The sequence below is a fragment of the Arabidopsis thaliana genome, chromosome 2 (assembly GCF_000001735.4).
Source record: "Arabidopsis thaliana chromosome 2, partial sequence".
In the NCBI taxonomy this organism is placed as follows: domain Eukaryota; kingdom Viridiplantae; phylum Streptophyta; class Magnoliopsida; order Brassicales; family Brassicaceae; genus Arabidopsis; species Arabidopsis thaliana.
This window is the reverse complement of record NC_003071.7, coordinates 2,229,294-2,256,273: the sequence shown is the minus strand read 5'-3', so window position 1 is coordinate 2,256,273 and position 26,980 is coordinate 2,229,294. Positions and strand designations below refer to the sequence as shown.

The window sequence follows — 26,980 nt, the reverse complement described above, 5'->3', positions numbered from 1 at the left end:
GGAATGAATTAGCAAACAATGCGTTTTAGTTACCGATTGTTCTACATTTATTTGATGTTTGTCAGATGGTTGCAAGTCCGATATTGTTAGAAGATAAACATGAGATGTTGTTTCTACAAAGTATTCGAGTGTACTTTTATGTTATGAATAAATCATAGGGGACTACACTGCAAATCGAAGTTAATAAGATAAACCATGAATGTTTGGAGGCAATATTCTGTAAAGGCTGGTGAATCCATCAAAATGATTTTGGTTGATAAAGCTGTACGTATTATAGTTTCAACTTTATGTTTTCGTAAACCTTATAGTGTGTTCAAGCATCATTTTCTTTTACTAATTATTATTTAAATTATTTTTGTCATATAGGGTGATAAGATGTATGCTGCTGTGAGAAGAGAGCAGATCAAGAAGTTTGAAAGGTGCGTAACCGAGGGTGTTTGGAAGATCATTACGACAATCACTCTAAATCCTACAAGTGACCAGTATCGTATTTCTGACTTGAAATACAAGATTGGTTTTGTTTTCAAAACCACGGTCTCTCCATGTGATACCGTTTCTGATTCTTTGTTCCTCTCACTTGCTAAGTTTGATGTGATCCTCTCTGGATCCACTAACTCAAATATCTTGCACGGTTAGATTCAAGTTTTCATTTTATTTTAGAACAAACATGCATTATCTCTTATGTAGTCATTATATTCATAGATTTATTGTATTTGTCTATACAGATGTTATGGGTCAGGTTATCGATCGGTCTGAAATCCAAGATCTTAACGCTAACAACAAGCCCACCAAAAAAATCGATTTCCATTTGAGAGATCAGCAGTACAAACAATCTATATTTATATTATTCTTATTTAAAGTTTATTTTTTTTACTATTTATTAATAAATTTATTCTTTCCATTTTTAGTGACACTCGCTTGGCATGTATACTTTGGGGGAAGTATGCTGAGATTGTTGACAAAGCTTGCCAGGAGTCAACCGATGGTATTGTTGTTTGCTTAATCCGATTTGCGAAGATCAATCTCTACAACGGTAATTATATTGTTATGTGTTACTACATATCTATACTATTTTAAAAACACGATCTTATATTTTTAAAACAGATACTAGGAGTGTTTCCAATTTTTTTGATGTTTCACAAGTCTTCGTGGATCCCACGTTGGCTGAGTTGGATCTTTTTAAGCAAAGGTAATTGTATTTATTTGTCACTAAATATATTTTTTTATACATAATATTAAGCAAACTATATTTTCTTGATATATAGCATACCAACTGATGGGTTAACTTTGGGAAGTTCTGGATCTTTTCACAAGAGGCTCTATGCACCAAGAACTGGGGATGACGATGGTGATTATCCAAGGCAAACAATCAAGGAAGTCCTCACATCTTCTGATGTACTATTCATTAATTTATTTATCATACTAACATTTTTATTACATTTTTATATTCTTAGATTAGTTTGTTAATTCCTCTTTACATTCATTTGAAGGTGGGTAAGTGCAAAACAGTTTGCACTGTTTCGGCAATTGATACAGATTGGCCGTGCTACTATTTTTGTTGTCGTGCTCACAACAAGAAGGTTGTCAAAGAAGAAGCTATCAAACTTGAAGATGTCAAGCAACCTCAAAAGCCAAGATTTTGGTGTGAAATATGCAATGGTTTTGCAAAATCTGTTGTTGCCAAGTTAGTCTTTATGAAATCTTTATATTAAATGTATTATTAATTATAATTTGGTGTTTAGAAGCTAATAATCCTATTTAACTTTTAGGTTTTGCCTACATCTCCATATTATGGACCAAACCGATGAAGCTAGATGCATGTTATTCGATAGTCATGCAAAGGAAATTCTTGGCACTACTGCCCCTCAATTGCTTGATGGGTCATTTGATGAGGTATAATGCCTTTTAAAAAAAAAACTCTTTCATTAAAATGACCACGTTCATGTTATAATAATCTGTATTTTCTGTAGATCGAAGATCCAACTGTTTTGCCTGATGTGATCAATGGTTTGAAAGGCAAGACTTTTCAGTTTCTATTGTGCATTCAAAGGGAAAACATATTTGGTGGATATGATTCATTCACTGTTGCCCGAGTTTACACCGGTAACATTGTCGATGAAATCGTTCAAGAAGACTCTGATGCATACGTTGATCCATCATCCTTAATTTCGATCGAACAGGTTTGACAAATAACATTAAACTATTCCAATTATTTCTCAAAAAATTTTAGGGTTGTCTTCTTAAAATGTTTTTGTATTTTCATATAGGGTTCCCTTATGCTCACTAATGGTGTTGACCTTTCTGATGTCGATTTGTCGTCAACCTCTACTCCATCATGAAAACGAAAAGATTCAGATGATGTTGATGGAAATGATCAGGCTTCCACAAGTAGGAAGAAGTGTTCTAGGATGACCATGTCTGAGGAACGCTCCGGCGAATGATGCTCAATGACTACTCCAGCTTTGATCGTTTTCTTCTTTCTTGTTTATTTGTTTAAAGTTATCAGAGTTGTTTTATTTTTTAAGATCTAAACAATCTTTATTTTATTTGTGTTTTTTGGGAATTAATAAAGTTATTTCAATTATATGTCGTTTTGTTTTGTTAAATCTAAATTTTTGGAATACACAGAGCTGAGATTTGATTACTCTCTTAGTTTCACCAAATATTATGTTGTAGAATTTTGACACAAAGTAAGAATAACAACTTTTCATTAAATATTATTATTTTGTTAGTTTAACTATAGTATTAGTTATATTTCTCTCTTCTTTTATTGGTTAACAATAAAAATAGTAATGATGTTGTTGTAAAACATCAATCTTGATGAAAGAAGAAAAAAACTCAAAACATCAATTTTTCAGAAAAAAAATCTACACTATTATTAAGAAACACATCATTTGGTTTTTATAATGTTAATCATACTAATAACTATAAACAATTTTTTAATTTTGTATTAAATATTCTACAAAATCAAAAATAGCAAAGATTTTGTACACTTAAATAATCCGTCTTATTAAATATGATTAATCATGATAACTCAAACAAAACAACCTATTTCTATTTTTTCATAGATTCTCATTTTATTAATTATAATATTTAGTAACACGCTAAGAAATAAATGTCATCATTATTGTTCTAACATATAAGAAATCCTATTGGTTCTAGACGATTCGTTTCCTTTTTACACTTCAACTTTTCATCATTGTATCTTTTCCCAATTATATAAAATCAAAAACCTCAAGTCTAGAACAATTAGGTTTAACTCTTTATCTTTCTAAACAAAAAAAACTTTCTTCGATACACAAGATGTCTGTTCATAAACTCACCGATTTGAGGGATAACTCAACAAACTGGAAGATTAACGTCAAGATCCTGTCAATTTGGAATCATCCTCCAAACAGTCATGGTGAAATTACGACCATGATTCTTCATGATGACAAGGTTTGTATTTTCACTTTTTTTCTTTTAATCCCAATTTACTTTGTTATTATTGAAACAGATCATCACAAACTATTTAATCTTTGAGTTGTTTGGACTTTTTCAGAATAACCGTGTTGATGCAACAATTCCTCAAGGAAACTATCACAATCCCTTCTGTCCGTTTCTCAAGCCTGGCACATGGATTCACATCTCTGACTTTCGGGTCGTTGTTCCTCAATCAAGGGTTAGGTATTCGTCCTTTCGTTTTCACATCAAATTCATTTGGGAAACAAGTGTTCACCCTCTCCCGGAACTTGTGAAAAGAGACTTCTTTGACTTCATTTTTCCCATTGACCTTAAGTATCCATGTCTTGAGGATTGGGATTATGTCACGGGTAAGTTTTTAGTCAATCTATGTTCTTCTCATTTTAAGAATTAATTTATGATAGTAATTTATGTTATTATTTTTGAAATATGGTATTAATATATTATTCTATACTTAGATGCAATGGGTGTGGTGACAAATATCTCGGCTATTAAGAAATTTTTATTTGTTTGTCGCCAAGTTGAAACCGACTATGAATCAAGATATGTCTCATTCGAACTTTTGGACAATATGTAAGTTGTAGTGTTTTTAAGTATGTTTAGTAATGTGTCACCTGTCTGAAAAATTAGCTTAATAATGCATTGCTTAGTCTAATATTTTATCATATTGGTTAGGGGAAAGAAAATGAAATGCTATGCTGTTGGAAGATGCTGTGAACTTTTTGTTACAAATTTCTCAAAATGTATCAGTTCAGCCGCTTATAACTATCAGCCCATTGTTGCCATTGTGAGATTTTGGAGAATTGCTGAGATTGAGGGTTAGTTATTTTTGTTTCTATTGTAATTCTATTTACTTATGATTGTTATTTGTATTATATAATTTTAAATGAAACTAATGGAACAGGTGAGAATGTTTTGAAGAGTGAATTTGGATGTTCAAGAATTTACCTCAATCCAACCAATTTCCCTGAGATAGATATTCAAAGCTACATGTAAGAATTTTATCACTTTTTTATTGTATTCGTTAACCAAAACATCAATTAATCAATACCGATTTTTGTTTTTTCTCTTTTACAGCCGCAGTCGAAGATTATGATGAAATTCCAAAGAACCCAAGGATGGAAGTGATTGAAGAGAATTAGGAGTTTGACCTCCCATCTCCTATTCTTATTTAAATTATGTTTCGAACTTATTTTAATTTCCTGCAAACTTTGTCATTGTAAGTTATTTTTTATTATAAAAAATATGCTTATGCTTTGAACCTATTTAAGTAATGTATTCCCTTTTTATTTTCATATATCTTATGTTTTGTTAAACTCCTAACAAAGTTTACAAGTATAACATAAAAATCTACAAACAAACTCATATATAAATTTGCAACGATTACATATAAATATAGTTGTAGAATTTTTTTTTTCTTTAAAAAAATACTATCCTTTTAATTTATTTTATTTGACATATCATTATTTATGATTCTTTTTAAAAGGAAATTAAAAAATTGTTGGGTATCAAGAATAAAACATTAAAAACTTTGAGATAAATCATTCTTGGAAACATCAGGATCATTTATTATTAAGTTCATTTCTTTTCAACTAAATGTCATTGTCTTATACAAAAAGTAATCTTAAATATTTGGACTCTTTATATTTATAACCCTACAAAAGCATTATCTTTCAGTATCATGTCTCTCATATTAAAATAACATTGATTTTGAAAACCTAGGTACTCCTTTTAAAGTTTCTTTTTGAATATAGATGAAAGTCACATCATTACCTTTGTGACTTAAAAATAATCGATACATATATAACAGTTAGAATTTAATTTCTAAGGAATGTAATATATATATATATATATATATATATATATATCAGTTTATTCTAAATATATTTTGCTCTCATACATATTTTCTGGAATAATAAAGTAAATTTTATTGAGTAGATACAAATATTAACATCTATATTCTCTTCAATCTATTTATGAGACTTGCTTTCTCAATTAAATCTATTGTTCACATCTTTTCTTTCCATCTTTTCCAAGATTGATAACAAGATTAGACAACTCATCCAAGAGATATGACAACTTATGTCACATTTTGTTTCTTACAAAATTTATTAAAATTCGCAAGTAATCATAAAAAGCACTATAATTTACCATCGAGATTCCAAATTCGATTGACAAGATTTGCATGCCATTTAACTTTTTCTATTTAATATACAAGTAATATTCTTTTGGGCAAAAAAAAAAAATACAAGTAATATTCCTAAACTGTCAAAGGACACATAACCTGAAAAAAGGTAACCTCCCCTCTTATTTTCATCCATTACTTATCTTCGACATTTTTCTTCTACCCTATTAGTTTCAAAAAAAAAAAAGATGTTGAGAGATGATAGAGGTGGTTATTTTAAAGGTATCTCATATCTATCTCAACTTTCTCAAAAAAAAAAGATTGGAAGGTTTTTGTGAAGCTACTATGTTGGTGGGTAACACTTCCTCATGAGGGTGGGAAGTGTTACCAAATGATCTTGTGCGACGAGATGGTAATTTGTTTTTTGATCTAATCTATTAATAATTTAATAGTATTCTTTGGATCTAATCTATTAATAATAATTCATAAGTCAATATTTTTTTTTTTTAGGGCACAATGATTGATGCCATTTGTGCTTAATTCTACGCTGGATATGACGTCCCTAGAGTTCTCAATGAAGGAGGTTGGTTTTTCTTGGAAAACATACTTCTGATCAAATCAGTCGGCGGTAGAAAACCTCCCTTAACTGATAATAAGTTGAGAATCAAGTTCCTTCAGACTACCAAAATGACTCATGTGCCTAATAGAGAACCAAGTAGCCTTTTCCGATTTGCTGCCTTCTCTATGATCGAAAACAAGACTATTAATTCTTCAACTGTTCATGGTAACTTTTTTATTTAGATTTTTCACTAATATAAAGTCTATTTTTTTGAAAATATTAATCTTTCATATTAACGTTTTTTTTTTTGTAGATGCTTATGGTATTGTCGTGAGAGTTGGGAATATAACAAGACCGGACTTTGTCCCTCAAGCTTCAGAAAATACTATACTTTCTCAATTTCTCGAATTTGAGATTAAAAATTCTTGGTTAGTATTTTCCACTATATAATTTGTCATCTATTTGGTTATATATTTGAATGCACAAACATAGTAAATATTGTTATCTTTATGGTTGGTTTAATTCATAGAACTTAGATGTTTTGGTGGAATAATTTGATATTGTTATTAGGGGTAAATCTCTCATATGTGTTGCAAGCGGATATACTTGTGAGTTGTTTGTGCAATTATGGAGGGAACTTGGTCTAGAACTTGGTTATCACTGGAACTTTGGTATGAATCCTACAATCTGTGTGCTACGATTTTGGAATGTTGATGATCATGAAGGTATATTTAAGACTCATTTTATGTTATCTATAATTTATATAGCTACTTCATATAATAAAAATGTTAATATTTTAGGTCGTCAATGTCTAATCTCACATAATGGTGCTTCAAAAATTACATTCAATCAAAGTTACCCAGAGATTAACATGGATCGCGTCAGGTAAGAACATTTATATTTACATTATCCCTTAACTGTTTATTGTATTTTCTAAAATTTTGGTCTTCGTTTTTTTTAATTTTTCTATTTTCCTACTGTTTCAGAACTCAATTCCTTCAACGAATGCAAACACCTGAGCTAGATGAAGTTGTGGACGAGGACTGAAAATGCAACATCAGACCCCTATCTATCGTTTTGTTTAAAAACTTATCTACATATGTTTTAAAGTTGTACTTTTAAAGACTTTGTTTATTTTTTTATTGACTTTCTTATGATTATTTCTGTTAAACTTTAACTTTATTATAACTCCTTTTATTTAATGCTTACTAAATAACTATATAACCGTAAACTTAGATCAAATTATAACTGCTTTTAGATTGACCAATTATTAGGTTATTTTGATTTAAATAATGTTGATATTTTATTGATTTTAATAAAATGTATTTGGATTGCAAATTTTGATTACAATGTAATCTAAAATATGAGTTAGATATCTACACTATTAAACAAAGAAAAATAAAAAACCAAACCTTAGAGTTTATTAGAAGATTTGTCCAAAGAAATATGTCGTTAAAATCAACATCGTTAGAAAATCTTCTAAGTTGAAAACATTTATTATTTCAACTCTTATATATAAGTGCCATAATAGAATTAAATTATAGATTCTGTTGTTAACAATATTTTTGCATATATATTGTTTCCTAATTTTTAATCACTTCCATTATTAAAAATATTTTAAAATTTTGTTACTTATTTCTCTCCATTATTATTAACTTTTATGGAAATTTTGTTATTATATGTCTCAAACATTATAGGATCCTGTAATTATTAGTAATTTATCCACGCAGTTAAGACAATTGGTATTTATATAAGAACTCCAATTAATAATAAGGATACAATATTTATATTATTTCCTAAAATATAAGACTCGCCAAATTTTTAATTTTATTAATAATTGATTTATTCAAAATATATTACAGAATCTTCAAGATTACGAAGTGACTTGAAACATCATGACTGTTATTACTTTTTAAAAAAGTTGCGTCTAAAACATGCCTCTACGGTGTATTTGTCTCTTATATATATATATATCATAAAACGAATACAAAAAAATAACTAAAATATTTATGCCAAAAGATGGAATCGTTTCATCCTCTTTCACTGTTGAAATCGTCTATTAGAGGATGGTGTATTCGTGGGAGAGTTGTGAGGACATTCTTAGTTTCGCTGGTTCCATCTTCAAAGGTTATGGGTTTGATTCTCGCCGACGAACATGTAAGTATTGACTGTTTTGTAATGATAATTCTATGTTTGCATGTTTTAGAACTTTGATTAGTATGTTTGATCCGTAGGGTATGACTATTGAAGCTACTGTTGGGTATAAGATGTCGGATCACTATAAAGATTTTATTAATGAAGGAGAATGGGTAACGATAACAAATTTTGGAGTTGTTGAGAACTCGGGTTCTGTCAGGGCAACAACTCATAGCTTCAAAATTGGATTTTCTGTTGACACTGTCGTCAGATTAACAAGTCCGGTACCCGCTATTCCTCACTATCGTCTAGCATCCTTCTCTTCGATTATTGATGATGAAATCGATAAATCTGTTTTAGTCGGTGAGATTTTTATGAATTTGTTTTGTTCCTTATTTTATATCATGCATCTTAGGGTTCATTAGTTTTGTCATTTTCAATATCAATTGTATATATTTGACTCTGATTTATTTTAATTAATTTATGTAATTTTTTGGAGACTTGGTGGGAGCGATCTATGATGTTGGAGAATTGATTAACACAAGACCTAAGCAAAACAACGTCGATGATTTGACGCTAACATTCAAAATAAGTGACAATGAGTAAGTTTCCTTCTTTGATAGTTTAATTCGAATTACCTAAATTATACTATTCTAATAATATTTTTGATTTTATGTTTAGAAACCGTGTTTTGAAATGTCTAGCTACTAAGAAGGAAGCTCATAATTATCGTCGATATGGTGGTGGAGTTATTGTCGTTGTTCTTGGTTGGTGGAAGATTGACCGTTATTTTGATGGTCCAAAGAACGTACGTGTTTGCACCGCAGGCCCGATATCAACCGTCTTTCCGGATCCTGATATTCCCGAGTCTAACGAGATCCATGAGATGTAAGTTTTGATCTATCATCAAATATTCTTACATTTCGTTATTAGTAATTATATAAACGGAATATCTATACTATTATTTATAATTGCATACCACATTTGTTTGTTTTGTAGGCTCCGTGATGAAGGTGCAAGGAATGGCGGTTGAACATCTACTTAAAAAATGTTCTTACATGTACCCTATTGAACTCGGTCTATTATTATTTTAATTTCTGTATGAACAAGTTTCCATTTTTATTTATGTATGAACAAGTTTACATATTTCTAATTTAGAATACGTTCTAAATCTTGATATCTTACAATATCGCATCGCTATTATTGACAAAATTTAATATGCTTCATCCTAAAATAAATCTTAGAAGGTATGACAAAATTTAATATCAAAGATTATTGCTTTTTTTTTAAAACATCTTAATATTGCTTTATATATCTAATTCTAATATTTATTTATTCGTCTGTCTCTATCAGAATTGCAAAATTTAGAAAAATATATTTATTATTGCTTTGGCTTATGTCTCATATAACATAATTATTTTATCAACAAATGTTAGTTTCACATTCTGTAAATATAAACATATATAAAATTAGAAATTTTCTGATTATGAGATACTGTTAAACTTCTATAACACTTACATACACGAAAATGTACAAAGCTACTATGTGTAAACTTACATATACAAAATATAAAATTACGTTCCCAAACGTACATATCAACTTAGACATTGTTTGCATGCTACAACCCGAGGAAACTATATATACTTACCAAAATATTGTTTGACGAGACTAAATATATTTATTTTATTCCAATGATACATGATATACAACTATATGTTTACATATAATGAAAATAAAGTAGAGTTTATGTGGAATACACAGAACTTAATATTTGATGATTGATTTAACCAAAGATACCGTGCGTAGCACGAATACTGACCTAGTTGTAAATTATAAATATGTACACACAAAAAATTTAATGGAGGGTATAATTGTAATTTTGCAATCGTCTTCAACCTTTGTAACCCTAATTTTGCAGCCGCTTTTTAACAGTTATCTCACTAATTATAACTGTCAAGCTAACAGATACTAAAAGTCTAAAATCATCAAACTACAGTACCAACTTCCAAGTGATTTCATAAACCTTATAATAGACAATAATTAGTACATTCATGAGTTTATTAGAGTCCTAAAACATGATTTAAATGATCAATATACCGAAAGAGTGAAGCAAGATGCATGTTCAGAAACCAATTTAGATAAAATTCTAAATCTATTCCAAACTTAGAAAACGACTCTAATTAACCACCAAAGAAAAGTACTTAATTAGACTTACTTCTTGATTGACTTAGATATTGGTGAGACTAAGGTAAACACTAAGTACAATCATTTATACGACTTTGTAAAGTTTGCGGATGTTTCAGCTACATTGGAGAAAAATGTACATTACACGGACAAGAGCATTAATCGACCAATTTGGAAGAATAAACTAAAGAGTAATTAATATGATATTCATGTTATGATTCCTCAAATTTTACAACATTTAATTTTAAAGTGATTTTTTTTGTTTCCAAATTTCACACACGTGTTTCCCTCTTCATTTCTCATAAGAAGTTATAAAACAAAAATATCCTTCATTAACAATAAAATTATATCCGAGATTGATTATATTTTGAAAAATTCCTAAAAATAACACTAAAACAATATTTTTGGATAATAATAACACACACTCAATCAAGTTCTAAAAATAGCACTACTTGATTTACTATAAAGTTTTTGTTCTAAAGAATTATCACTAATTTATTTTTTCAATAATACCATAATTTTATATAAAATCTATTCAACCAAAATAAATTAGAAATAAATTTAATTAAGGGTATATATTTCAACCATTTAAAAGAAATTTTAATTCAATTTAATATTAGTTTATGGTATTATATTTGGGTTCTCTATTTCCAATTTAGGATATATATTTTCACCATTTAAAGAGAGATTTTTCATTTTAAAATTAGTGTTTAGTATTATATTTGGATTCTCTATTTCCAATTTATGATATATATTTTCACTATTTAAAAAAAAATTGATTTAATTTAATATTAGATTAGTGTTTGCTTTCATTTTTATTTTGGGAATTGACACAAATAGTACCAAAAAACTTTATTATTTAGTTAATTTCTAGAGGATTAAAAACTTTGTCTGCTATATTTGGAAGTTTCAAAAGAAGTGCAATTTTTATAATATTAAAGTTTTTTAGTGTCATTTCTGTCAATCCTCCTTATATTTAACCACAAAGATAATTTGTCTTTATCTAAATTAACAAGACACAACCCAGCCTTTGCGAAGAAGGATGCAGAGACATCAGAATTTACATTGCAAGTTGTTTCTTGTTGCCAGACGTGAATGGCCGTGTCTTGATTTTGTTTGTTTGTTTTCCTACTTTTGGAAAAACCCCAAAACCCAAAATATAGGGTTTTTAAATTTAATCTCAAGAGTTACTGTAAAAGGTATATTGTTTTGCTAAATATAAAAAAAGAACACATCGTTTAAAAACACTATATAGTAAAAATAGTTGTCAACACCAAAAATATATCTATAAAATGCTGCCATTCATTTCTTAAACCTTTCATCTCTCTCGTACTCAGAAATAATAGAATGGGAAAACAACAAGATTGGTCCGTGACCGCTTGTATTTTCCTATCGTTGTCTCTAGCATCACAAATCCATTGTAGTAGCCAAACACATTTTCCAAGCCACAAGGGAGGAGCTGGTTTGTCAGGTGACACAAGCCACTTCAATTCTGTTAGTCGCGAAAATGTGCTTTCGCTTAAGGAGAAAGATCTAATCGAGAAGCTCCCCGGACAACCTTCCGGCATTAGTTTCAGACAGTACGGTGGTTATGTGGCCGTAAACGAACCAGCCACTCGGTTTTTGTACTATTATTTTGTGGAAGCCATCAAACCTAGTAAATCTACTCCTCTTGTGCTCTGGTTCAACGGAGGTACCTCTAGAAAATATATATCCCCTATACAAACTCTCTTTATTGGTATTACTTATAGATTTTTTAAAATACAATTAGACTCTTCTAACAAGAACAAACTTTTTATAAAAATGTACAGGACCGGGGTGCTCATCTGTAGGATTTGGGGCATTTGAAGAGCTTGGTCCATTTCGCGTACATAGCGATGGCAAAACGCTTTACCGCAATCCTTATTCATGGAACAACGGTACGTATACCTTTTAAAAAAATATGATAATTAGAAATTTTAGTCTACGTTATTTATAAGTTGTAATGAGATCAATGAGAAATGCGATTGCGTGTGGATTTGCAGAGGCGAACATGTTGTTCTTCGAAGGGCCAATAAGTGTAGGATTCTCGTACTCGAGTACTCCTTTTGATTGGGAGATATTTGGGGAACAAGCGGATAAGCTAACAGCAGAGGATAACTACATGTTCTTGGTGAATTGGCTTGAAAGGTTTCCGGAATATAAAGGACGAGACGTTTACATCTCCGGTCAGAGTTACGCTGGCCACTATATTCCCCAACTGGCCCAGATCATCCTTCACCGTAACAACCAAACCTTCATCAATCTACGAGGCATTTCGATCGGTAATCCAGGTCTCGATTTACTTATCGAGGCTGATAATGAGAATAAATTTATTTTAAGTCATGGTTTGGTTTCCCAAAAAGATTTTGAAGAGTACAGTAAAGTCTGCGATTTTGCCAACTATGATATGGACGAATGCCCAAAGATAATGCCTAAATTTAGTATTGAACATAACAAACACTTGGACGTTTACAACATATACGCTCCCGTGTGCCTAAACTCCACGTTAAGCAGCGAACCCAAGAAATGCACCACAATAATGGAGGTTGATCCGTGCCGTTCCAACTACGTGAAGGCTTATCTTAACAGCGAAAATGTTCAAGAAGCGATGCATGCCAACACCACAAAATTACCGTACGAGTGGAAGGCTTGCAATCACTACTTGAATTCCGTATGGATCGACGCTGATAAAGATGCCTCAATGGTTCCTATCCTTCACGACCTGATGGGTGAGGGTGTCCGAGTATTGGTGTATAGTGGGGACGTGGATGCGGCTATTCCGTTTACAGCTACAATGGCCGTGCTGAAGACGATGAATCTAACGGTTGTAAACGAATGGCGTCCGTGGTTTACCGGAGGACAACTGGGAGGGTTCACAGAGGATTACGAACGGAACTTAACGTATGCAACTGTGAAAGGATCAGGTCATTCTGTTCCTTTGGACCAACCTGTACATGCTCTTAATCTATTTACCAGTTTCATCCGTAACACTCCTCTCCCTCAAACACCCTGATTTGTAACATGTACCACCTCTATTGACTGATCAAGATACTTTGGTTTATAGATGGATTTGATGTTTCGTGTAACTAAAGTCAATATTCTACTCAGATAGTCATATTCACATATATATATTTTGGTAGTATACCATCCGAAAATATCACTAACGCAAGAAGTAAAACTGTTGTTTACCTAAACCATTTTATTCTTTTTGCATTGTTGTTTATGTCGTCTAATCAATGCTCTATAACTTCTAAATGCATATACATATGCATCGATCATCAACAAAATATACATTAGTTAGTAATTGTAGGTTTAACAAGTCTCACAATCCTAGATGGTATTGACCTAGAATTATTTATTTATTTTTGATGCCTCACAATCGAGCAATTATAATAATTCAATGAAACGGAATATAATGCCTTTAGGATCATCTAGGAAGCGATTAAGTCCCTAATTAAACCATATATTGTTAAAATAGCTGGGACATCTAAAGAAAATTTGCAATCGGCTATTATATGTGTAAGTGCTACTACACACGAAGAAAAGGAATGTGGATCTCTTGAAGCAATCGGCTAAGGATATTGAGCTGGAATTGGGTGAGCCACACGGTTTTCAACACATAAAGGGGAACTTTCAAGAAATTCGGTGTTTTTTTTATGAGAGACGAGACAACTTTTATAATTATTTACGAAAATATAGTTTCATTTGATTTATAAGTTGGTTATAGATTGACTTTATTTTTAATAATTAAATACAATTTAATGTGTTTATTTAAATAATTTAGTTATAAAGGTGCTATGCAATTGCTCATAAAACAAAAACAAAATGTGGATGCAATGTGTGTTAAAAATATATATTTTTTATACTTTATTACAGCGGGACAAGTAGTTATAATAAACAAGAAAAAATGAGACACATAGACAATTTTGTTACTTATGCGCTTTGTTCTTATTAAAATAGAATACGGTTACAAAAATATCTTTCAAGTGACTTGAAAGATATTTTAATATTTTCATTTTTTTTTTGTAAATGGTTCGATTTATTAGTATAATCTAACAAATTTAATCTTTAGCCAAAAGGAAAACAAAATCTAGTCAAACCTTTCATATGTGAAATTATGAGATAAATAGATTATGAATACTTGAAAAATAATGGAAGTCTTTGTAGTGAAATTATGATATAAATATGGTAAAATTGTTATTTGTAATTAAAAAGTAATGCAAGTCTTTGTAGAAAACATTATAAATTTCTAATCAAAATTAAACGATGAATGTGACATAGTCTAAGAAAGCAGCCTTGTCATATGACAATTAAGCATCATGCCTAGTTTAGCTTTCCGATCTTATTAGAGTTAGATGGTGATCATTAAAGTAGCTTAAAGGAATAAATTAAATATAATATTAGTCAATTAGTTAAGGAATAGTTGGATATAACATGCCAATAATTTTTTCAAGTATGATGGTATAACCATAATATTTTGATTTTAGGTTTGTACTGATTTTGAACATCTTTTTGATTTAAGGTTTGTACTATAAAAGAAAACAGTTAATTGCTAATTATATATATGAAAGTTGGTAAACTCTCTCCATATGATTGACACATCATCACTTTAGCATTTGCCATGTGTCTATTAAATAATTAATGTAATCTCTTCAACTTTTAATTTATAGGTTAATGATATATTTATTATTTAATTTTAGATATTATTTTATTTTACATATTTAGTTGTACTATTACTAAATTTATTTTAATATTACATGATTTTTCAATAAAACCATTATAATAGTTTTCTCATACTCGAAGATTTTTTTTTTGTAATCCAAACACAAAGTATGAGTGTATAATAGTCGTGGATTACTTAATGATTTGAGTAAGTTATTCTCTTAAATTGATATTTATATTCTCCTAAATTGATATTTATATAATAAATTATTGAGGGTGAGGAATACGTAAGGAGCTCCACTATCAAATTCTTAAGTTTCTAGAATCCAACACTACCATCTATTAAAATGGTTTAAGACAAACGTTGTTTATGAATTATGTGCATGATGCATTGGTGAGAATTTGTTAGAAAAAATATTTTAAATACTAAAAGTAATTGCTTATTGCATGAGTGAATGATTAGATAAATAAATTATTTATATATTTAAGTTAAACAATACAAAAAATCCAAAAAACCCGCGGCGTAGCGCGGGTGATCACCTAGTTGTTCTAAATAATAGATGGATGCCCATTATAAGATTCATTTTATAGAAGTCTCTAAAATTACTTGTACATAGGGTTTTACTTTGTCACCCAAGTAAAACCCTTCCCCTCCACATTGATATAAAATACCCTCTATTCATTAGAATAATACACACGTTTCTTCGATCTCTATCTCTATTTACAACAAGTTATCAGCTAAAAGGTAGATATTCTCATTTTTTTTTATAGAACTATGTTTATTTATCGACTCATGGTTCATAGTATTTATTTTTCTATTATTGAAACAAACAATATGAGCCGATCGATAATTATGATATAGATTGGTAAAAGCATGTTTTCAATGATTCAGTAAAGAAGATAATCATGCTTACCATTTATTTATCTAATTATTATAGCATGATTCAATGATTCTATAAAGAAAATCGTCAAAAAAAAAGAATCATGTTTGTTGATTGTTAATTTATGTGAAATCTATTATAATAATATAAAATATATTATTTAATTTGATATTTTATCTAGTTAATATTGCAACTATTAAATGCCCGGTGGTGAATGATGCAAGCATGCATTAGAGCATCATTATTGGTAGGTTTTTAAGAAATTCTTAGCATTAACTTTGACAAAAATTAAATGAATAATTGGTTTAAATTCTAAGAACCAGCTCTTATATAAGAGCCAAAGAACTAGTTCTTAGCATTAATTCCTAGTATTTTTCTATCTTCTTCGTTTTGGATAGTTGCATATTCAATATAGTTCAGTTAATATTTTATTATCTAAAATTCTTTTACGATTGATTCAATATTATTTAGTTAATACTTTATTTTTGATAATTCATATTTCACAACCATGATCGTCGTACATATATTATTACTTTTGATATTGACTTTTCATATGTAGATAGATATCTAATATTCTGATTTCCATATATTTAATACTTGATTGTTGATTTTCATATATTTAATATTTGATTGTCCTATTACTTTTTTTTAACAAAAAGCGTTAGTCAACCCAATTCTACGTTTTTTAATTTTCTATGAAACTTTCCTTGCAAAGTAATACTTTATTATTATAAGATAATTATAATATCGTTCAGAAGGAATTGTCTGTAGTAAAATCGTCTTTGTAACAGTTCTCATAATTTGCAATAAAAATAAATCTAAGACGAAAAAAAAGATAATTGTAATATTTTATTTGTTAATGTATTTTGAAAATTAACACATATTTTTTTATTTTTGAAATCTAGTCATATTTAATCAATTTTTTTAATATTTTAGTAAACCATGTCAAAACTTATGAATCTTTAATTTGGAACTCTTGATATCACAGGAGATAACTATTTGGCATTGGTACTGAATGCTGAAATTTATCTAGATTCAAAAGATCTCCTTGATACCATCAAAGATGGGAATCAAACTCAAAGTAAAGAAAAATTAGAAGCTATGATTTTTCTGCGATACCATCTCCATGAGGATCTCAAGAATGAGTATTTCAGTGTGAAAGATCCGCAGATCATTTGGAACAATCTAAAGCACAGTTATGATCATGAGAAGACTATGATATTATCTAAGGTCCGATATGATTGGACTCATCTGAGACTCCAAGACTTTAAATATGTAAGTTAGTACAACTCAGCCTTATTCAAAATAACTTTAAATTGGAATTATGTGGAGAGAAAATGATGGATGCAGATAAGTTGGAGTAGACATTCTCTACTTTTTAATGCTAATAACATTGTCTTGCAGACACAGTACGGTGAAAAGGGATTCGTGAAGTATTCCCAACTTATTTCTTGTCTACTTGTAGCTGAGAAAAACAATGAGTTACTTTTGAAAAACCATGGACTATGCCCATCAGGTTTTGCTTTGTTCTCTGAAACGAATGTGACATGCTATGGTCAAAAAAGTGGTTACAACCGTGGTCGTGGCCGTGTATACACTAGAGGACTAGGCAGTGGAGTTCATTTTAAGAACTCAAACTCTCATAAGAAGTGGGAAAACAATGGGACCTCAAAGAAGGTTGGGAGTATATGTTGGTTATGATTTCCCATCAATAAAAGTATCTCGAGCCATCCACATGGGATTTATTCAAAAGCTCGATTCGCATACTGTCATTGTAATGAGTCTGTTTTTCCAACATTAGAGGGATAAATAAACAGTAAGAAAAAGATATACTTTGGAATGAATTATCAATGTCTTATCTTGATCCTCGGACTAAAGAGTGTGAATTAGAAGTCCAAAAGTTAATTCATTTACAGAGCTTAGCAAATCAGTTGCCCTATGCATTTACTGACCCAAAAGTGTGATCAAATCACATATACCGGTTGCAAATGATCCAATAAGAATAAATATCTCCTAAGGACAAAAACACGTTTAAAGCGTGGTAAACCTATTGGCTCAAAAATAAAAATCCTTAAAAAAGAAAAGGGACAGAAATTGGCATAGGTAAAATAGAAAAAATAATTACAAATGAGGAATCTCCCGAAGAGACTTTAGACATGACACAGAAAGAAATTCAGTTACCTGACAATTAAGAGATCTCAACTGGTTATGTCATGTCTAGAAGAAAATAGAACTGAAAGCAAATCGACGTCGATGATATTTTGCTTGCAACATAGCAGTTGATGTTATGGATGAGGATCATGAACCAACATCTATTGAAGAGTGTACACAAAGAAGTGATTTGCCAGAATGGAATGAAGCAATAGATGCAGAATTAAAATTTCTTGCAAAGAGAGAAGTGTTTGGACCAGTAGTCTGTACACCCGAAAGTGTAAAACCAGTGGGACATAAATGGGTCTTTGTACGAAAGAAGAATGAAAACGGTGAAATTGTAAGGCATAAAGTCGCACAAGGATTCCCACAAAGACCCGGAATTGACTATGAAGAGACATACTCTCTTGTGGTGGATGCAACTACATTTTGGTTCCTTATTAGTCTAGCAGTAAAAGAAGGACTTGATTTATGTTTGATGGATGTAGTCACAACCTATTTATACGGTCCACTGAAAAATGACATTTATATGAAAATCCCAGAATGATTTAAAATGTCAGAAGCAGTACAATCAAATTCTCGAGAACAATACTGCATAAAATTAAATCGATCCCTTTATAAATTAAAACAATCATGGTGTATGTGGTATAATCGCCTTAGTGACTTGCTAAAAGAATATACAAAAAAAGACTATGTTAGTCCATGCATCTTTATAAACAGATTTGGGAAATGATTTGTTATAATTGTAGTTTATGTTGATGATTTAAATATTATGGGAACTTCTGCAGAGATCTCCTTCACAGTAGAATATTTAAAGAAAGAATTTGAGAAGAGAGATTTTGGAAAAACAAAATTTTGTTTGGGACTACAAATTGAACACCTAAATAATGTAATTCTGGTGCATCAAGAGACATATACAGAAAATGTTCTCAAAAGATTCTACATGGATGGAGCAGTCCCCTTGAGTAGCCCAATGGTTGTAAGGTCACTTGATGTGGATAAAGATCCATTATGTCCTCGGGAAAACAATGAAGGAGTTCTTAGTCCTGAAATATCATACTTAAGTGCAAGTTCATGTCCAACTCGAAGACATTGGAATGGAATTAAACATATACTTCGTTATCTCCAATGTAAGAAAGACATGAGTCTGCTTTTTCCTAACCAATTTAGAAGATTTAATTGGTTTTGCAGATGCAGGATACTTATCTGATCTCCATAAGGTTTTGCAGATGCAGGATATTTATCTGATCTCCATAATGGTAGATCGTAAACAGAATATGTCTTCACATGTATTGCTATTTATTGGCGTTCTATGAAGAAAACTGTTGCAGCCACATCTTCTAATCATTCAGAGATTTTAGCAATTCATGAAACTAGCCGCAAGATTTTTAGCGTGTATGGCTAAGATCCATAGTTACCATATACAAAAAGATTGTGGTATCTATGCAAGGAAAAAAGCTCCAACAATTATGTACAAAGACAATGCAGCATGCATCGCACAACTCAAAAACATATACATCAAAGGCGATAGAACAAAGGACATCTTACCAAAATTCTTCTTCACACGACCTTTTGAGTTTTATGCTCAACTATATCAGTATCGCAATCAAGGGTGGCAGAGAGTCGAGGGTAAGCTATAGCGTAGACTCTTTAACAAGCCTACGAATAAAGGAATTTCACCTCCAAAAAACGTTTCAGTCAAGCTCTGTTCATTGAGTTGGACTCGGACATCAAAATGCAGAGTTCCTTTAGGAGATTATGTTAAAGACCAAGTGTCCAGGTTTTGCAGATTTCCCAATTTTTGTAAATAACTTTCTTTGTTTTGCCTTTTAAAATTCAAAACCTTAAACCATCTCATTCGACCTTAATTTGACACCCTTACATGTAACTCCTATTAGGAGGAAGCAGATGATTCAAATGAAAACTACACGACTCATGACTAATGGAAACACGTTTCTCTGAAACGTGAATCATCTTAGATAGATTTAAAGCAAAAGAAAGAGATGCAAAGTCCCGACTGAATGTTCCAGTGAAAGTGATCAGTCACGTTCACTAATGGCCGTCAAGTGCTCGTCGATCTCCTCTGTTCTCAGGGAACGGAAGAGAGGGTCATCAGCTCTCACAACTCCCACCTGCCAACACAACAGTAGCCAGCATAAATATTTACATGCCTTTTCACAAAGCTTTAACAAAACTACATTTCCATTGGTTTCTCCTTCTTTATTCCTAACCACGATACAACTCTGGCTAACACGATTCGACTCTGGCCAACATATATACAAAATACTACTCTTGCCAACATTTATACAAAAAGGAGTACAGATAGTGGAGAATTGACACCTCAATTTCAGTTGCTTTGAAGTCTTCTTGAAGAACAGATTGGAGAGCGGATATAGCAGTCTACAAAAGTTGATAACTCAAAGTCAGATATAATGGTCTAGGTCTGTCACAGAATTTTGGTGTTTTGTGCGTTCCTACAGTTTCTAAACCTAATATAAAACAATAAAGCTTTTAAAGTGCAAGCAAATGAACATTGCAAATGATCAACCTGCTTCCGATCTAAAATAAAGAAGGATTGTCCATAATTACCTGTACTGTTTCATCATATGTGAAGGCAGGGTTTTCTTTCATTTTCTTCTCCAAGAAATTGACTGCTTCTTGTTCTTTCATACCAGCACTAGTTGCCTGCATCATATGTTTGCTAACTTATAAGTGGAGAAACTTTATATAGAAGCCTCTGATCCTATGGAACATATGTACCACGTATGTGACTACATCATATTTCACAGGTTTACAGTGTGTAGAACTTTTGGTTTCACCTCCATGGTCAACCAGTAACTCTTAAAAGCAGATAAGTTTCTCAGTACAGTATCTGGTTAGGCAAGTGCAATATAATGTTTCTTTCTTCCATGTTAGCAAAGGCAGTAGTCTATACGAATATGCATGTAAGAGGCAGAGGCTTATCTAATCATAACAAGTAGGTGGTATTACCTTGTGACCGTAAAAATGTCCAGCTGGGTCACACTTGTAAAGTAGAGGTCCTCTCTCTTCATCAATACCTAGAACCATGGCAACTTCACAAAGACAAAGAAAACAAGAATCAGGATAAAACCACCACACAAGTAAAATGTATAAATAGGGATTAGGGAAACTTGCCTACTCCAAGGGGTCTCATGTAAGCATGTTGTGTGTAAACCTGAGACTTATCTGCAATCCTGTCACAGCACAATAGTTCAGTATTAGTAACTTTCATAAGTGTAGAGAGACACATAGAGTCTGTAATTAATTACCATTTAGCAAGAATATCTGCAGGCATCTCATAACCATATTGGAACCTAAACTCAGCAGCCTCATTCCTAGCTTGTTGTACCAATGACCTTGAATCAGCTGCAACCCCAGAAAGATCAAAACATGACCATAATGAACAAGCATTGTGATGAGAAATACAAACCTGTCATGCCAGTGGCTAACAATCCAAGGTACTTGGTAACAGGGAAAAGGTGAGATACACTAGACTGATCCAAAAGCTTGTCCTGCCCACAAATCATTCATCAGATCCCTAATTCAAAACCCTCACTTGAACAAAAACCCTAAGGAGTCAAAAGAGGACTCACCGGAACTTTCTTCTGCGTAACGACGCATACTGAATCTTTCCCTCGGACACCGATCGATGTGATTCCAGCTGCTTTCACGGCTTTGAAAGCATACTCTACAAAATCCGTAACCAGTAATATCAATCTCCGAAGTTATAAATTAAAAAAACAAAAAAGATAGAGAAATTGATTACTGACCGACTTGGAAGAGACGACCTTCCGGTGAGAAAATAGTGATGTGACGATCGTAACCAGCGCCGCTTCCTCTGCTCATCTTCTTCTTCTCAGAGAAGAGAACAACTCTCTTCCGAAATCGGAGATGGAATTTTTGCTTCTGTGTGATCTGTAGAGAAAGATGTATTATAGAAGAAAGCTTTCTTTGTCTTCAAGACAGAACCCAAAAAAAAATAGTCAATCTCCCAAAATACCCTTGAAATAATAAGTTAAGATTACAATTATCTTCGAAAAAACTCTAAAATACTCCCTGGGGCTGCAACTTTACATTTCACGTTAAAAGAATGCAGAATAATTATATAAAATTAAAAAAATACACAATATAATTTTTTTTGATATTATTAAACTTTTAAATTTTGATAAATAATATATCAAATCAAAATTCTTGATATGAGTAGTTTAACTATTTATTTTTTAAAAAATTTCAAAAACAAATGTTTTTACGTTTACAATATGTAAAATTGTAAAAATTGACTATATTACGTATTATTTTAAATTTCATATAATTATTTTGTTTTTTTTGGACATAGAGTATAAAGTTGCAAAATTGGACGGAAATTTTTTTTGCACAAAATACTTTAATTAACTAACGCCGCAATGAGAAGACGCCCGATCTTGCAGGATCAAGAACGAACTGAAACGAAACAAGTAAAAGAAGAACATGCAAACGACCTCGCGGCGAAGACAACCATGTTTACATTTGTAGATGAATCTACTAGAGTACTTAAGAAAGCCAAGAGTGAATACAAAGGACATAGGAGGTCTCTATTGTTGACAATGCAGCGTCAAGATGTAATTGACAGGTATATGAAAAGAGATAATATACTTTGTTTAGCCAAACCTTCAGGTGAATAACTAACTCTTGTTTTTGATGGCACTATCAACAAGATAATCCTCCTCATAGTTGGATTTTCTCTCTTTGTCTTTGTTTTTGTGTAGGTTGTATCAAAATGTATATATCGGAATTCTGAAACTCTTAACGAATGGCTACTGCTGACGGTTGTTTCTAGATGTGTCAAATGGTCCGTCCAAAGACCATTGGGCGTGTCCGTACGGACAGTTTTTTTATGGGCCAAGTTGGACGGTTTGGTCCGAAAAATGTCCATGCCCAATAAAGACCATGTCCATATGGCAAGCCCATGGTTAGCCTATTTTATTATTGTTATTATTGATAAATCAAAAATCATAAATTTAAAGAAAAATTGAGAAATTGCATTTTTCCGTAAAAATTGTAGAAATCGAAGACTTGTCTTTTTTCGACAAAATGGTAAAATTGTGTTTTTCTTACCAATACAATAAAATCACGATTTTGACGAAAAAATTATGGAATTGCTTTTTTCGCCAAAACGGTAAAATCGTAAAATTATTTTTTTCACCGATACAAAAAAATAACGATTTAACCGCTAAAACCGTAAAATCGGAGAATTGTGTTTTCTCACTAAAACTGTAAAATTGTGTTTTTCGCCAATATAATAAAATCACGATTTTGGCTGGAAAATTGTGTTTTCCCGCCAAAACCGTAAAATCAGAGAATTGCGTTTTCCCGTCAAAACCGTAAAATTGTGTTCTCGCCAATATAATAAAATCACGATTTTGGTGGAAAATTTGCAGAATTACGTTTTTCCGTCAAAATCGTAAAATCGGAGAATTGTATTTTTCCCGTCAAAACCGTAAAATTTAAAAATTGCGTATTCCAGAAAATTGTGGAATACTATCTTTCCTTTAAAATCGTAAATAATTTAATAAGAAATAATTCATTAAAATTTAAAATTTTCAGAAAAGTAAAAACTTATAAATGTAAAATATATTATTTAAAAATTATTTAGTTGTAATTGTAATTAAAATTATAAAAATACAATTAAATGAAGACATGTCTATTGACTCAATTCATGCCCATGGGCAGCCCGTTGTCCATATGGTCAAGCCCATATTATCCGTGGACAAAACTGGTCATATGCCCAATTAGACCATTTGTTTTTTGGTCCAGAATATAGCTCGTCCATATGCATTTGGTCTAAAGTTCAGAATTATCAAAAAATTGATAAAGTCGAGGCATTTCGAATTGTTTGTTGACACAGAACAAGGAAAACCTCTGAAATTATTTCAATATTGACGGGTAGGAGAAACGGTATTCTTTTCTTAAACTTAAAAAAATAGAGAAATAAGAACCAAGTCAAGATGGACCGGGCAAGCCCATGGACAAGTTGTTTTACACTAAAACAAGTTGTTTCCCAATCTTCATTAGCATTAAACCCAAGACCAGCATTTTGGCTACCTACAATTGGCTAAAACGTATCGATTATTTCTTATTTTTGACAATTTTTACCACAGTGTACTTAGTAGCTCAAACATTACAAAGTAATTTGCTTTGTTGCAAGTATATAGAGAGAGGGGAACATCCGCAAGTCGCAATGCTGACTCTAACTTCAACGAGATGAGTTTCCTGTTATCTTCTTGGCAAAGCTGCTTATGTCAAATGTATCATTGCCATTCTTTGTTATGACCCCCTGCATATACAAACACGTTGAGAGATTCAAATAAATGAGCATAAATATCTTCCAGAACAAGCAAGGCTGGAAAAACGAACTTTCTCGGTTATGATTCCTGCAATCAGCTCTGCTGGAGTCATATCAAAAGCTGGGTTCCAAACTGAGATCCCTGGTGCTGCAATGCGTTCACCAAGTCCTCCGTGTGTGTGCATCAACTCCTTTGGAGATCTTTCCTCTATCACGATTTCTTTCCCGGATGAAAGTGACAGATCAACTGAGGTAAGAGGTGCAGCAACATAAAATGGGATCCCGTGATGTTTTGCGCACAAGGCGAGACTGTAAGTCCCAATCTTGTTAGCAGTATCGCCTGGAGTATATCAATGAATTGGTTAAGAAGTGATTCAGTCATAAGGAATCAGATTTGTGAGAGAAAACGGATTTATCTAAGGTGTTTGAGTGTACCATTTGAAGCCACACGATCAGCTCCAACGATGACACCATCAACACGACCATCTTTCATCAGTGCAGCTGCAGCTGAGTCTGCAATGAGAGTTGCAGGGATTTTCTCATGCACCAACTCAAACGCTGTAAGCCTCGATCCCTGTCAATTGCCATTTAGTCATAAATTCAAAAGACTTTCAACAACAGTTCAACAAGATATGAAAACTCTATAAAGCAATGGATTCAGGGAGCTGCCACAAGAAGTATCTGTCCTACGTTCCTTCATGGTTTTGAAGCTTTTACCACCGTTTTGATAAGAACACATATGTCAATATAGAGGTAATTATCGTCCCTAACAACTTAAGGTATTCTACGGATTCTTCTTCTTACGATATTGAGAAAGAAAAAGTATTAATTTAGGAGTTTTACTTGATTAAATGGACGAGTTTCTGTGCAGTATGCTCTTTCTAAGATTCCTTGAGTATGGAGTGCACGGATGACACCGAGGGCAGTACCATATCCGGCGGTAGCAAGGCTACAAAGTCAATAGAACTCGTAGTTAATGCCTTACTAGGAATCTACCACATAAACATAACACCAAAAACCATTACACAACTCTATTGGTTGAAGCTGCATACACATATGTGGTAACATGCTATTACTCAACTTGAGTAACTTATGCAGACGGTATCTATGCAATTCAGAAAATCTAGCTAAATCAATACCTGCCAGTGTTGCAATGGGTCAAAACAGAAAGCTTATCAGGATTCTTGGCTTGTTGCCTCAACAAGCTTAAACCAAAGTTTCCTATAGCTTTGTTTGAAACAACATCATCTTCAAGCATATCCTCACTAGCTTCAATATATGCCTGAAGAACAACAAGCACAGAGAATGAGCTAAACTTACAAAAGCAAAAGGCACACACACAGATGAATTACGAAACTTCTTGATACCTTGAAAATGGATTTGGCTTCGGTGGCAGTAGCCAAGGCCTTTGCTATAACATGTTTAAGTTTCAAAGCAGCATCTGCAAGATTAACTGCTGTTGGACGGCTGAAGAAACAAACATAAAAAGCAAAAGACATTAGAGTAAGCACCAAAGATGCAAAACTTAACTAACAAATCCAAAATCTAACCTTGACACTAAATAATCCAACTTGTTCTCAAGAAAAGCAACAGCATCTGAAGCTGATCCATCAAAACCATGAAAGTTGAAAACTTCAACAGCCAAAGAAAGAGCAGCAGCAATAGCTATAGCAGGAGCACCACGTACAACCATTTCCTGAATAGCACTCCTACCAAAAGTATCAAACTTTTTAAACCACAATTTTCCCAAAACAATCTCTAATCATAAAGGTAAAGACTTTACCATCCATCTGAAGCATCACGAATCTCTAAGTAAATAGTCTCTAAAGGAAGCTTCCTCTGTTCCAATTCAGACGAGTAAACAGATTTGAGGAAAAAAAGTATAAATTTGAAAACTTTATAGAAGTGAAAGAGAGAACCTGATCGAGTAACTGGAGAGAGCCAGGCTTGTAACAGATAGCTTTGAGGGTCGTGTCTCCTTCGCCGGACATGGTAGGACTTGTTGGAGAAATCTTGAAGACGAATAAGTTGTTTTAAAGATTGGTTTAGAGAAAGAGGAACAAAAGGAAAAGGATTTGTGTCAGTAGTGATAGTGAGAATCAGATAGATGCCTAGAGCACCAAGCCGGCGTGAAACACACCAACCGACGTCGTTTTGTCTGGAATAATGGTAGATATATTTTAGTTAATTTAGGGCGTGAAACAAGCTGGTTTTAAACAAATTAAAAGTGATTATTGTTTATAGTTCTTTAGGAGCAGACTGCTTATCTACCTGTAACCTTTTTAGAACACATGTGCTTTTAAAATATTTTAAGAAACTAATAGTAGTTCTTTAAATTGTAATCACTTATTGTTGTGGGTTAATACTTTATGATTATCTAAATATCAGTTTTTAAATTTTAATTTAATTTTAAGATTACTAAAATATTATTTGATTATATATCATATATGATTTAA

General features: G+C 31.8%; 3 protein-coding genes and 5 pseudogenes across 13 annotated transcripts; 6 read left to right on the top strand and 2 right to left on the bottom strand.

Moving 5' to 3' along the window:
- Positions 1-195: 195 nt before the first annotated feature.
- Positions 196-2,339, top strand: AT2G05890 (annotated as a pseudogene; the record flags this gene model as incomplete). Its single annotated transcript has 10 exons — positions 196-264; positions 367-631; positions 726-822; positions 909-1,033; positions 1,105-1,189; positions 1,266-1,395; positions 1,491-1,684; positions 1,770-1,893; positions 1,971-2,180; positions 2,268-2,339.
- Positions 2,340-3,303: 964 nt separating this feature from the next.
- On the top strand, positions 3,304-4,558 carry AT2G05880 (annotated as a pseudogene; the record flags this gene model as incomplete). The annotated part of the gene is made up of 6 exons: positions 3,304-3,438; positions 3,542-3,812; positions 3,921-4,035; positions 4,138-4,280; positions 4,367-4,454; positions 4,540-4,558.
- Positions 4,559-6,274: 1,716 nt separating this feature from the next.
- AT2G05870 lies at positions 6,275-7,193 on the top strand (annotated as a pseudogene; the record flags this gene model as incomplete). The annotated part of the gene is made up of 5 exons: positions 6,275-6,371; positions 6,460-6,574; positions 6,744-6,871; positions 6,947-7,031; positions 7,133-7,193.
- Positions 7,194-8,165: 972 nt separating this feature from the next.
- AT2G05860 lies at positions 8,166-9,315 on the top strand (annotated as a pseudogene; the record flags this gene model as incomplete). Its single annotated transcript has 5 exons — positions 8,166-8,303; positions 8,381-8,645; positions 8,782-8,884; positions 8,964-9,170; positions 9,282-9,315.
- A 2,107-nt stretch (positions 9,316-11,422) lies between these two features.
- Positions 11,423-13,729, top strand: scpl38 (serine carboxypeptidase-like 38). Its single transcript, NM_126598.4, has 3 exons — positions 11,423-12,159; positions 12,278-12,385; positions 12,491-13,729. The coding sequence occupies exons 1-3, from the start codon at positions 11,814-11,816 to the stop codon at positions 13,498-13,500; spliced, it is 1,464 nt and encodes a 487-aa protein (NP_178642.1). The 5' UTR covers positions 11,423-11,813; the 3' UTR covers positions 13,501-13,729.
- A 3,954-nt stretch (positions 13,730-17,683) lies between these two features.
- Positions 17,684-19,753, top strand: AT2G05845 (annotated as a pseudogene; the record flags this gene model as incomplete). Its single annotated transcript has 1 exon — positions 17,684-19,753.
- A 50-nt stretch (positions 19,754-19,803) lies between these two features.
- On the bottom strand, positions 19,804-22,255 carry PAA2 (20S proteasome subunit PAA2). Of its 3 annotated transcripts, none has more exons than NM_126597.4 (9): positions 21,973-22,255; positions 21,796-21,890; positions 21,633-21,714; positions 21,472-21,568; positions 21,338-21,396; positions 21,173-21,255; positions 20,771-20,866; positions 20,522-20,581; positions 19,804-20,313 (listed from the first exon to the last, which is right to left on the bottom strand). In NM_126597.4, the coding sequence occupies exons 1-9, from the start codon at positions 22,046-22,048 to the stop codon at positions 20,221-20,223; spliced, it is 741 nt and encodes a 246-aa protein (NP_178641.1). In that variant the 5' UTR covers positions 22,049-22,255; the 3' UTR covers positions 19,804-20,220. The 3 variants fall into 3 exon arrangements, with proteins under 3 accessions (NP_178641.1, NP_001324458.1, NP_001031340.1); NM_001036263.1 differs by having other exon boundaries at positions 19,984-20,313; positions 20,520-20,581; positions 21,973-22,182; NM_001335288.1 differs by having other exon boundaries at positions 19,853-20,313; positions 20,522-20,866; positions 21,973-22,214.
- A 1,869-nt stretch (positions 22,256-24,124) lies between these two features.
- Positions 24,125-26,735, bottom strand: AT2G05830 (NagB/RpiA/CoA transferase-like superfamily protein). Of its 4 annotated transcripts, none has more exons than NM_126596.4 (9): positions 26,444-26,735; positions 26,308-26,363; positions 26,075-26,233; positions 25,892-25,991; positions 25,664-25,806; positions 25,368-25,473; positions 24,960-25,098; positions 24,596-24,864; positions 24,125-24,515 (listed from the first exon to the last, which is right to left on the bottom strand). In NM_126596.4, exons 1-9 carry the CDS (start codon positions 26,513-26,515, stop codon positions 24,435-24,437), a joined length of 1,125 nt encoding a protein of 374 aa, NP_027726.1. In that variant the 5' UTR covers positions 26,516-26,735; the 3' UTR covers positions 24,125-24,434. The 4 variants fall into 4 exon arrangements, with proteins under 4 accessions (NP_027726.1, NP_973428.1, NP_001031339.1 ...); NM_001036262.1 differs by having other exon boundaries at positions 24,168-24,515; positions 26,308-26,314; positions 26,444-26,567; NM_001084414.1 differs by having other exon boundaries at positions 24,290-24,515; positions 26,075-26,220; positions 26,444-26,609.
- Positions 26,736-26,980: the final 245 nt, after the last annotated feature.